The following is a 13,554-nucleotide window of genomic DNA, read 5'->3' on the forward strand; positions in this document are numbered from 1 at the left end:
CCCCTTATGAGGAAGGTTCAACAGTGGACAGTTAACGGCTGAAATAATAAAAAAGTGTTATGCCTCCGTACCCTGTAATTTGACTGTCATATCGCCCACTTCAAACTGAAAGACAAATATGAAACCTATTAGCAATAGAAGCACGAGTGAGAGAGAAGAACTTATGTACAAAGTCTTCCTCTAGTAGATTATTCTTAATCAATCCTACATTAATATTCATACCATTAGTAACATCGGTAACACAAATCCATTCTTCAACCATTAAAAAAAATACATACCCCGAGCATTCGATGCCACGAGCTAAACTAGTGTAGAATATATGTTTTCTATTTTGATTATTGTATAATTAAAAATTCACAGGAAAATTGATAGACCAAATATTTTGATTTACCAGAACAATAGGTTAACAAAGTTATCAGAACTCTATAATTGGATATACACAGTCATATGTATTAAAGATAGCAATAGTTTGTTTTCTATACTATTAAGTGTATTGCGTAACTATTACAATAGCTAAACAAAACTTGTGTTCTGATTTGTAGGATAAATTTACAGAAAATCATTGATATTTCAAATACTTTGCCTCAGAGAGAGGTTCTCTCTCTTGAATGGTCCAGTGCAAGATCGCAAAGATTATGAGTTCAAATTCAGTAAGGATTTGAACCTTAACTTCTTGGTAATCAAGTATTGATTGGCTGATAGATGGGAACTAGCGGCGGTATTTATTTATTTATTTAAATAACCTTATTGATCAAAAGATAATATGATATAAAACGCAGACCTAATGCTAGTAGCATTCTCTGCCAAACAACCTTTGGAATGAACAGTGAATCTCGTTATTCACTGTACTTATCTATTTTATTATATTCTTGAGACTAAAACCTGCTGCTAAATTTTTTAATTATTCAACCCGCTATAAACTAAAGTTCTACCCCAACGATCTGGATGAATTTTTCAAGGTACTTTCTTCCACACCACCACGCTCTGAAATTAATTTTTGGCAACAGTATTTCCGAACTCATATAATATCGTAACCTTTAAGAAAAGAGCATATTCTTATTTAAAAGGCAAGCAGTACACCTGCTAATCCTTCGGTATTGCAGATGCTCATTAGTGGCGACAGTCACTTACCATCAGTTGTGCCACATGCTCGATGCCCGTGTTATAAAAAATCAAATATATTTATTTGTGACGAGATGCAACTGAATAGGTGTAACTATAAATAAAACAGATGTCAATTTGTTAATTTTTTTATTTAAGAAAATATGCGACTAATAATTTATTATTTACAATATTATACTAATTAAAGCAAGGCCAAAGTATTCGAACAATTTACACTGGCATCAGATATTACAGATTATAAAGCTAGTTACCTTAAAACGCATGTTAAAAAATTACAAAAACGAAAACTTTATAACAATACAAACTAAGCGTGCGACGTTCCTTGAAATAACAAATATTAAACTAAGGAGCCTCGAGTTAATTATTTTAGTATAAGTACAAAAAAAAATATTATCTTCACAGAAGACAAAATACCTATTATTTTTAGTCATTAATCCGAGGGAACGCAATTAGTAGATTTTATAAAATTAAATACACTCACAATTTTCTTATGCAAATTCGTTAGCAGTTTTAAAAGTCAAGTGCTTTTTATTGTACTTTTTTTATTAATAGCGTCCATTTTATAGACGTAGAATGAATAAATTTGATATTCTTTGTCATAAAACGAAAGAATAAAATGTATGTAATTTGTTTAACGTTATCTGCGATTCAATACAAATCTACCTTTTGGTATAAAATTGATACTCTTTCACAATTATAGAAAATAAAATTGAAATCATTAATATAATTAGAAATGAGCATTCTGTAAGACTGAATATATTAAAAAAAAAATATGACAAAAACTTTAAAAATTTTCCCGTACCAAAATTGAAGAGAGGGCTGTTTTATTGGCGCTCTGGGTTGAATTAATAAAGGATTAGAGTGTACAGCACATATTCACGTTTTTTTTTCGTCATCGGCAGCAATCATAATAGAAAGCACAGTTAAAAACTTAACCAGAGGCAGTAGATATACTACGGCTGACTCTGAGCTAACCATGACGGTGCATTCGAATTGAGTCGACTGGGCTGAACTGTACGGTTTCAAATCTTAATTGCTTGCTTTTTCATAATAGTGTGTCTTAGCTTAGGGGCCAGATTTTATGATATTATATGATAAAGCAATTTGGAATTTCTATAAATTAGAATTCTATGCGTGAGAATACACAGAACCCAAAACTATTGTTCTAATATCACTAAAAATGTTAAATGCAATATTTTAAAACTTACAATATAATTATATTAAATATATAATCTAGAACATTTTTTACAGTTACAAATATGGCATTTATTGACGTCAATAGAAATTTTAACTTATTGCTACTTACAATAAATCGAAATCTGTATAACATTAAAACATAATTTGTATTATATAAATTTAACTGCTAATTTTCAACTGACTTTAATAAGAAGGAGGTTCTCAATTCATTTTTTTAATTATTTTTTTCTTCATAACTGCTGCAATTGTAAATCGATTATCAAAATACTTTTTTATCTGAAAGGGTATGATACTTACAGTCCGTAGAAATTTTATTAAAATCGGTTCAGTAGATTAGCGTTTAAATCAAAATTACTAGTTTTGCCACAACAAAAGTCGGTTTTTAGGGAAACACAAACTTAATTATGTATAAGTACTATTAGTATTTAATGAAAAAACTATATGAAAGATTACCAGGATAAAAGAACAGTGAACTCAGGTATGAAACCTGATAGAGATCAATGTAAGAGGAAAACATACTGAACCTAAAAAATAGAACAATGGTAAGGAACAACTATGTATTACTAACTATAAATTTTGCTATAACAACTTCATAAGGGGTTTATTATTGTCAAAATATATATATTTTTGAACTGTTGTTGTTCAAAATTTTTAAGTTTGTAAAATAAGCTCACTACACGCTTTGGGACACTGTAAGTGTGGTGAGTAATTTATTTAAATAAATAAAACGTTTACTTAGAAGATGCACGAACTATTGAATATAATATTCGACCACCATGTTATTTTAGAGAGATAGACAGCAACATCCTTATTACGAGTAAAACATCTCTAAAAGCCAGTTAGGTTGCTAAGCGTGGCAACTACTGGCAAAACTCCCCTCATGAGGAAGGAGTATGTTCAGCAGTGAATAGTTGGCGTCTGAAATAATATTATTTTAGACATGATAAGTTCAAATGAATTTACATGTTTACAAAGATTTTAGTACCTTCGCTTACCATTTTCTGAAACTACACTAGATTAATTGTATTTAAAAAAAAAACTGACTACAATTGCAAAACCAATACTAATTATTTTGATATAAAAACTAAACAACTGAACAACAGATTTTTATAAAATTTCTATGAAGCTAATCTGTAAGCTATATCCTTTCTGTTAAAAACTTATTCAAATCGATTTAACCCTTCTTTGCATACTGGTGGATCTTTTCCATCGTAACATTAAATGCTCAAAAATTATATAAAAGAACAATTTCATTTTAAGTTGTTCGTGTCTGGATACCTTTTTAATGTCCATTGCAAAAAAAAACCATAGCTGTCAAATTTATTTTTTTAACCATTTTTCTTTTATGAACATGAATTATATCATAAAAAAAAACATGCAAAGAAGGGTTAAAGCTGACGGGGAAAAAATACAACCGAATTGAGAACTGCCTTATTTTTGAAGTCGTTTAAAAAACATGATGATTTAAAAAAGAATTTATATAAACCTACTTAAATAAAGTTTATTTTTTAAATTAAACAACTCTGACAATATGTAAAATCCATTTCATTTACCTTAGAAATCTTACCCAATAATGTCTCAAACTTGACCAGGGTGTAACATACGATAAACAAAAGATAACCAACATGATAACGTTTGAGTTTTGTTTTAGAGTTAACGTTTTAATTACTAACCATCGGTGCATAATAGGAATTAGTAAATTGTTATTATAATTATAAAAAAAAAATATATTGAAAATAATTATTTCAGAAGTCGTTGTTTATCTGATTCTTGCCAGTATATTATATACACGAAAAATGTTTAAATATTAATAAAAAGTAAATACAATACTAAAATTCGCCGTTTCTGAAGAATAAAAAGGTTAACCGTCAATAGTTCAAGAAGAATAAATTACTGTTTTCTGGAGATTATTTGCGAAGTAATAAATTTGAAAAGTAAAAGAGAATATCGAAAATTCAAATGAGAGCTACTTTTGAGAGCTTTCGTCAATTTAAATAAAATTTTAAATAAGTTATTATAAAATAATTTAAAATGTAATATGCTATAATAATGACAGTTGCCACTTTATTCTATGGGAATGGCGTATTAAAGATTTACATAACAAATTATCCACCTCAAAATCGAAGTACTCGTAGGTGGCAGGCAATGAGGATTGAGACGTAATACACTTTACACGTGTAGTACTTCAAACGACTGTACTTTAGTTACGTACGTGACCACAATTATCCGTTGACCATCATTGCCCTATCTTCCCCTATACAAAAGTAACGCAATCAAAACAAATTCTTATGTTAATATTTTTTTGCACATTTGCTCGCATTATTTACATAGAGCTAGTTAATTGCATAACATCTGGACAGTTTAAACGCGTAACAATTCTATATAATCATTATCATTATAGTTAATAATGTTATCACAAGACAGAGGTGTTTATAAACAATATTCTTGGAATCATCAATTATACTGTTTCACAGTATTTAATTCTATAACAGATTAAAAATAACACGTACATACTTTAACTACACTTCTTGTATAGATAAATTGTTAATTTATTTATAAGAAAATATTTACTGTCAAATATCTCACAATTTAAATGTAAACGTATAAAAATATGGCGATATACTAAAATTATTATTTTTTATTTAAGACTAGTATAAAATTCAAAGCTGAATATTGTATGACATAAATACAATACCACTAATTAAGAATGTGAAATTATGCAAAGATGTCTAGATATTTGTTACAAAATAACCCCTAAACGGCTATTAAAATTATATAACATTTAGTAAATAAACAGATCATAATAATCTATTTATAGATTAACCAGAATATTCCCCGGTTAACACAGACACATGCAAAGCCCCGGGTTGTAGCTAGTGTTAGAAATGTGAATATTTGACAAGATATTATAATGTAATAACTACCGGGACCCTTAATCGTCAGACTCGAGCTCACGATTAAAGGTCCCGAATAGTCGTGAAACTAGTCGAGTTTACTCAGCCTAACTACAAGGAAGTTAAACCGATAGTTATTTCGTTGACATATAATATGTATATACATTATTTATTTCTCAATCGTAAGTTGTTATGAAGCTGAAAATTTTTTGAATAAATTTTTATACACCTACGAACTATATTTTGGATATACTTGTATTGTATGCGCGGGCAACGCTGAGGTTTATAGCTAGTATTTAATAATTAACAGCCATGATAACAATTTATTATCATAACATCGTATCAAATTAGACATTATGTAATTATCAAATATTGAGTTCACTAACTAGACAAGTTAGAGAATTCATATTTCAATTAGTCAAATTGAATTATCTAGTCATTCCAGTATTTGTGATGTAAAAATCAATAAGCTAACATTTTTACGCGATATTAATAGAATTGTAGATTCAATGATTGTATTTATAAAGTTACATTCATCAAACTTTAATATATATGACATGGAAAATATTAATTTTAAAAAAAATAACAGTTTACGATAGTGTTGTGCCGAATCAGACTGACTTGAGTATTGACTCAAATACCTAACAGGTCCTCGAGTCAGGATACTCAATATTTAAATACAGGTTAGTAATTACAGTACTTGTATACTGCCCGTGTGTTTATCTTAAGCTTTTCTGTTTATATAATTTTTTATGCAACATAGAATGGCACACAAGCTGACGGCTCACCTGATGGAAAGTGGGAACCGTCACCTATAGACATGAGTAGTACCATAGACATAACAGAGTATACTGTTTCGCCCATGATACTCCCCATGCGTTGCCATTCCTGAGGACTCAGGTGTTATTCCTCTGTACCCTGTAAATTCACGCCATATCCCACCCTTTAAACTGAAACATAGCCGGGCAAACACAACTGCTTCACGGTAGAAACACGTATGGAACAGAGTTGGCCAAGCAAAAGTCTTTTGTACAAAGTCTCCTTCTGGTAAATATTTACCAGACAACATATATTATTTAGACATTTTATTCATATATTCTTTAATAATTAAAAAAAAAATTTTCAAATTACTTATCATTTAATATATTTATAAAAATAAACTTCAAAAGTATTCTAGTCTGATCTGAGTACTCGAACACTTGTCCGATTCCTAGGATTCGAGACAATATTAATTTTAATAAGTACCAAAATAATCTTATATCTAAAAAAAAAGCCTATTCGGTACAACACTACTTTATGGCTTCCATATTTATTTTACACCATAGTCATGTAACCTATAACCTAACAATTGTACCCAATAGCATTCACTTATACTCGTATATGGCACTGCCACAATTATGGCAAAATGAACGACACTTTTTAATAACCCCTTTTATTAAAAAACAATCAAGCCTTTTAGGGTATATTTTGCTTCAAATATCCAGACATACACAAATTCATCTGAAAAACAATACCTTCCTTTCCTAAAATCGGTCAAAAAAATTATAACTGTTTTACCTTTAACAGATACACGAATCAGTCACACCTTAGAAGTAGCTGTCAACATAACATAGCTCGCTCTTGGTGTTTCTTCCAACACAGGTTCCTGCCTAAAACACCTGTGAGGTTCAAACTCTGTTGGTTTCCTTAGCATCTTCCGTACAAAACATACCAAACCTACAACTACAACCATCAAACCAAGAGCTACGCCTATTAGTGCTGTATTCAAGCTCTTCATACTGCCCTTCATCTCCAAAGAGCCTGTTTCGAGCAATTGTGGAACAACGCATATTGGATTAATTTCCTCCCCTTTACTGTATTTGGACAACGTTGCGCAGACCTCGTAAGGTCCTCTCATAAAACCCTCCATTGTAATTTGTAAAGTTGCTATACAAGGAATATCCTTTTGCGCAACCAAAGATCCTTGAGATAGAACTGCGATTTCAACATAACAATTGGTTAGGGGATATCGTGCATCAGAGATCCTTTGGGATCGCGGTTTGATATATTGGGATCGTGGAAGCAGTCCCATGACTGATACCAACACCGTCAAAACACCATCAGTGGTTACATTGGAGCGTACTTCTGTGACCCTGTAACAAACATTATTTTTATTTACGACTTACGTTTAGTCCTAATAGTATTCTTAGTCCGTCACCGCATAGATGGAATAAAAGGATGTAACTACTGTAACAAGTTTTGTCTCCATATCTTTTATTCCCCGGATGTCATAAAAGGTGAAGAGGAACAAAACACAATATACCGACAGAAGAGAAGAAAAGTCCAAAATATAATCACATATCGAGCCATTTAATGTATAATCCTGTCATAGAATAAGCTAGCCTTTCGTTTCCGGGGGAAAGGGATTGTTAGTAATGGAGACTGAGAATCCTATTGCTAGCAATATACCCAACCAGGTCGACCTCCTCGCGGTTCTCCCTAGAAACTATCATGGTTAATTCCTGATGAATTCATCATGATGAGCTAACTGGCCTGTTTTCATTCTCATCTATCACCCTTCACTGGTGCTCCGCCAGCGTATCTCGTTAGCGCAAGCGGGGTTACCATACCATTTTCACTCATAAAAAAAGCCCTTCGTTTCCGTGGGTGTCATAAGAGGCGACTATGGGAAGACCAGCGATAGGCAGCATCTCCAAAGCCTAACTACGGTAACCAATCCACCTACCTACTGGCGAAACCCCAATATGGAGGGTTCTAGATTCAACAGTGAACAGTTGACGTCTCATATGGCATGATATGATCATTATATCCAGTATACAGTATTTGATAAATAATTATATTTTATAAAATCCTGCTAATTTTTATAGGGGGAGACTTATATCCAGCAGTGGACAGTTAAAGGCTGATATGATGATGAGGAAACCATTCGGCCAGCATGATGATAGTATAATCTCCTCCTCTATTAAATATAGAGACTCATACTCGATAGCGGATAGTTAAAAGCATGTCAATTGTAATATCGATCAGAGAGTAATATTGTTAAAATAGATCTATTAATATTATATCAAGAAATTTCTATTGTTATATATAAAATTGTACCATTCGTTAATTGATTGAATTCTATATACAAGCAAACATATAATTACCTCCTACTTATAAGTACATACGTGTATATTGTAATTATATAAATTCAACTAAATTACTAGGTTGATTGTGGAAAATATAATTTGAAATTTCATTTTAATACGCTATATCTGTAATTAGAGTGGAATAAAATTGTCTATAAAATCAATAGTAATAGGCCCTCACAATCAGGACGTAGTAAATGGATTGATTATAAAAAGGGACCTACCAGAAGCCAAATATTCAAGAAAATCATAAGTATCTATTAGATATTAGGAAATAATTCTGTAAGTGTGGCTGATTTTTGTACTTTTTACGAAAATATATGTTTTGATGTCACAAGAAAACCTGATTTTTTTTCATTGATATATTATTGTTTGGTAGCCCTAGTATATTCAAAATTTGATATAAGTTTTCATGTGACAAAAAAAAATACAAATTTGTTGACCAGTGTTATCAAACTATAACCATAATAGTAAGCAAACTCTAATCATTACTAAATTATATAAAAAAGCAAAATTTCTGAAAATTTTATTGCTTGTTGACAAATCGCACATTACGTATTAGTTAATAATACAACTGAGTAGACGGAACAAGGGTAAAATAAATATAAATATATACATGTATTTTGCCTACAGACAAAATGTCTCTCATTTACACAGACTATAATGTCACTTTAATATAAACTAGTTGTTTCCCGCGGCATTACCCCAATTCATCATTATATATAGTATCACATGAGTGAACTTTGAATATGACCTACCCTAATATTCTATGCCTATTATATGCCATGTTGTCCCGGCATAGAATAGGCCACCCCTTCTTCTCTTGTGGGTTGTGGTAAGAGGCGACTACTATGGGAATTTATTGGTCGAGGGATGGGAAGCAGCGTCCATCTTAAAACATTTCCAAAGCCTAACGGCTGCCAATCCACCTGCTAAATAAACTCAGTCGTAACTACTGCTCCCCCCCCCCCCCCAAGGTGAGGCTTACGTTCAGCAATGGACAATTAACAGTTGATATATGTTGCCCTACCCATGCACTAAATTTCATACAAGTGAAATTTGTTACAAGCATCATTTGCTTATTTGCCACCGTGGTAGTACAAAACATCTTTTCAGTCATTTAATCGTAATTGTGTAAGAAACATCCAAATATTTTTACAAGTTTTTATATTTATAATAATATATTTTATATTTATAATAATAAATTAATAAATTAGGGTGTAAAAATAAATTGTAAATATGTGTAGATATTTCTTATATTTAAACTCAACTGCTTGCTACACAATCACGCCTAAATGGTTGGACTAGATTAACACATCAGATTAACATACTTTATATATAAATTAAACCAGATAATACCGTTGGATATATCAATATTCAACAGTATTACCCGCATGAATTATAGTAGATTATAATTAGGTTTCTTACCGAAATCCCTCAATATCTGGAGCAGAAGTGATGATGACAGGAGCTGCAGTGGCGAAGGTCGCCCTTTGTCTAACCAACTGCGGTGAGCCGCAGCCCAACACAAGGGACAAGGGAATATCTGAATTGTCCATTTCCTCAAGTGCAATACAGAACCTGGTAACAATTTTTTTTCTTAAGAAACGTGGTGGTAAGGGGGGTAAAAGGAATTACTAATAATGGAGTGTAACAACCCCACACAATTAGCAATGACTAGTATCCTATCAGAACTACCACCGTGTGGTCCTCCCCCCACCCCTCACGAAAAACCTCGTGGTTAAATCCTTGTAAATTCATCCCGACGAGCTATTTGACCTGATATCATCCCCATCATATCATTCACTGGTACCCCACCAGCATATACTGATATCACAAGTGAGTTGATTCTATAATAATCCATTAAAAAAACTGATGGTAATCGCCCACCACAGCCCAAGAATGTTTGTAATACCAGCGACAACTCCTTGTTAGCGATTCTTTAGATTTTGTGTCACAGTACCCAATAATTTCACTAACAAGTCTTCCACTATGTTACCTTATATATTATGCAAGCAAACTTCTTGGTAAAATAGACAAAATCCTTCATAAGAATGAAATTGAGCTACTTTGTGAAGATGTTGCCCAAAATTTTGTTTAACGTTGCTAAAATTTACACAACGCAAATAAAGAATTTTTGGGGGGTATTTTATTTAAAAATCTAATGTATTTCTTTTACATTTTTAATCTTGCCACAAAAAATCTTTTACTTTAATAACCATATTCTATGTTCCCGAAGGGATGCCCTGAATTAATTTCTTAAGCCTGCTAATAAACACGGCAATTTCGCATGTATTTCGAGACACTAATGACTCCCATGCTGATATCGTATTTATTATTCATTAGTTTTTATACCTTGTACCTTGTAATTTCTGTTCCATTCCAAAAGCGAAAACGCTTTTAGCATTAAGAAAAACAATTTAAAGGTTCGATTATATAATACAGAATGATAATATGCACAACATTGAAGGATATATATATATATATATATATATATATATATATATATATATATATATATATATATATATATATATATATATAACAACTTAGAAGGATAAACATACTGTGTGAGACTGATAAACATAACAACCCACGGTCATAGTAGAATACATTGATGACATAGTGGAATATGCTGAAGTGTTAGTAGAATACAGTGAAGATATCCCTTTATTTATCATAATAATGCAGTGTTCGGTGCCCTCCATATCTGTAACGCTTTGATACCGTTCTGTACTCGTATTTATTATTGATGAGAGAGACGTGATATTTCAAATTTCGAACCTCAATTATGAATGAACTTACATTTTATCAATCGTTCGTGACTCAACATCACTGGCGTTACGTTACGTTACGTTACGTGAGTGTATAAACTCATAAAATTAATTGACATATTGTAGCTACCTTTTACAAGTATTTTTATATTCCATATTTAATTCTGAATGCAATGTATTTTCAAGCTTTACAAGTATATTTATACTCAAAGATTTATTTTTTATAATACAGATAATATACGACGCTTAAGGTCAGTCAAATATTTGATATTTCAATTGTCTATGATACACGATATAAGTAACACCATAGATATTGTTAAATATCGATGGGGTCCATGGCTAGAGAAGCGTCTGAAAACCCAAAATATTACTTTTATATTTTGACTATTTTTGTTATTGAAAAAATACAGAAAAATAAACATACAACTTGAATAAATATAATAAGTATTCTTTTTTCCAGTAGGTAAACGTTTATCTTTTTTTTTTAACTTAATGCATTTTCAAATACAATATAAAATTTATAATTAGTAAAAATATATTCTTTTTAACTAAAAAGATAAGGAGGCACTCGGAATCTATTAGTTAGAATAGGTTTAAAGACGTTTTTAATAAGGGGGTAAAGTCCTAGATAGTTATACTAAGAACTCGTTATAACAAGAAATAGAGTGTGCTCTGTAAATAGCAATATCAATTAAGATAAAATTAATATTTACCAATAATCTCAGAGTAACAAGTATACTTAAAACGAATAAAATGCTCCGATGGACTCGGTGCACTTTATTCATTTTTTAAAAAAATAATTAAGAAAATTCTAAAAGAAAAGAGAAGGTTAATTAACGGGTATTAAGAACAATTAAGCGCAGAAACAAAGTCTAGTCAGAATAAAATCACTAGAAAAAAACTTCGCACAAAAGTTGTCTTGTATGTACTTATGTGACAGAGGTGAATAACTCAGTCACATTGAGAGGAAAGGAATTGTTAATATCGGGATCTAACAACCCTATGGCTAGCAATAAAAATTATCAGGTCGACCTGCACGCGGATCACCCTGGAAACCATCTTGATTGATTCTTTATGAATTCGTCACTATAGGCCAACTAACCTGTATCATTCTAATCTATCATTCCTCACTGGTGCCCCGCCAGCGTATACCGATAGCGCAGGCAGCATTACCATTCCATTATCACCCATTTAAAAAAACTCTGTCACACTCGTGTTTGAAGCAGCCGTGCTTTCATGGCTACGTTGCAGTTTGAAAAGGTATATGGCAGTGAAATTACAGGGTACGGAACCATAACAACTTAGTAGTAATAAACAACTCAATAAGGCAATGAGGGGTACCATGTGCATTGAATTGTTATTATGTGACTTCCACGGTACCGTTCATGGCTGTACGTAACAACTATATTACCACTTTCCATCAGGTGGCCCATTAGCTTGTTTGCCATTTCAACCTATAAATATTAGTTTGTGAGAATTTTATGTGTGGATAGCTGCTTATTACGTTTACCCGCAAAAACTACTGAACAGATTTTAATGAAATTTGTTACACGAATCTATACAAATATTATGAAGAAGTAAAGATTGTGATTTTGGACGGTCAGAGCATCTCTAATAATTCTGATTCGATTTTGATATATCTTTTACTGTAAGAAATATCCCTGAGTGCTATAAACTACTTTTTATTTTGGTAAATATACATTTTCTATAATTAATCACAATATAATTGATGCATTTGCCTGCGCTGCCTGACCAGTCTAAATGAAGTCGGTTATAAATGAATAAAATCTACAGCAAAAATATTAATTACTTTTAGCTTTACAAAAAGTCTGCGGCACCGTATATCTAAAATTAATATCTGACCGAAAAAAATGGCATTTATGATAAAAGTAAAATAAATTTAAAAAATCGTTCATTTTAAATTTTAAAAAATTTTAGTCCAATAGTAGTAGTAGTCACACATGCGAAAATACCAACCTTACTAAAATGTATAGAACAGTTTAAAAGTTACACAAAAATATAGCACCCGTGCGCAGCCGAGGCTCGTCACTAATAGGTTATATACTAACTTTAAATATAAAATACTTAATAGAATAGAATAGAAAATATTTGTTACCAGAAAAGTTGTTAAACTCATCGCTATATTTATTTATTTATTACATCCACTGGGTGAGCCTTACAGTCTTCCAATACGCTCACCCAGGACAGCATGAGTACAAAAAGGATTGTATGGAATATAATATGTATTGTATTCCATACAATATATATATATATATATATATATATATATAACTACAAAAGAAAACACAAAAATACTACATATATGTATAAGAAGTGTCTCATGTTAGGCAAAAGAAACTGGCTCAGCTGACACTGTGACTGGCCCAGTGCAATGTGTACAGCTACACAGCGCTGGTTTTCAGCCAATTCCTCTCTAAT

The 13,554-nt window shown here is 31.5% G+C and overlaps 1 protein-coding gene across 1 annotated transcript in view; it reads right to left on the reverse strand.

The window, feature by feature from the left end:
- LOC113509430 (uncharacterized) overlaps positions 1–13,554 on the reverse strand; it is a 142,581-nt gene that overhangs the window by 18,302 nt on the left and 110,725 nt on the right. The window contains exons 11-12 of the mRNA XM_026892773.3: positions 9,770–9,922; positions 7,082–7,345 (exon numbers count right to left, since the gene is read on the reverse strand). Coding sequence (XP_026748574.1) covers positions 7,082–7,345; positions 9,770–9,922 — 417 coding nt within the window. The remainder of the gene's footprint in view (positions 1–7,081; positions 7,346–9,769; positions 9,923–13,554) is intronic.

The sequence above is a fragment of the Galleria mellonella genome, unplaced genomic scaffold, assembly GCF_026898425.1.
Source record: "Galleria mellonella isolate WM207_F2 unplaced genomic scaffold, CSIRO_AGI_GalMel_v1 utg264, whole genome shotgun sequence".
NCBI classification, from domain to species: domain Eukaryota; kingdom Metazoa; phylum Arthropoda; class Insecta; order Lepidoptera; family Pyralidae; genus Galleria; species Galleria mellonella.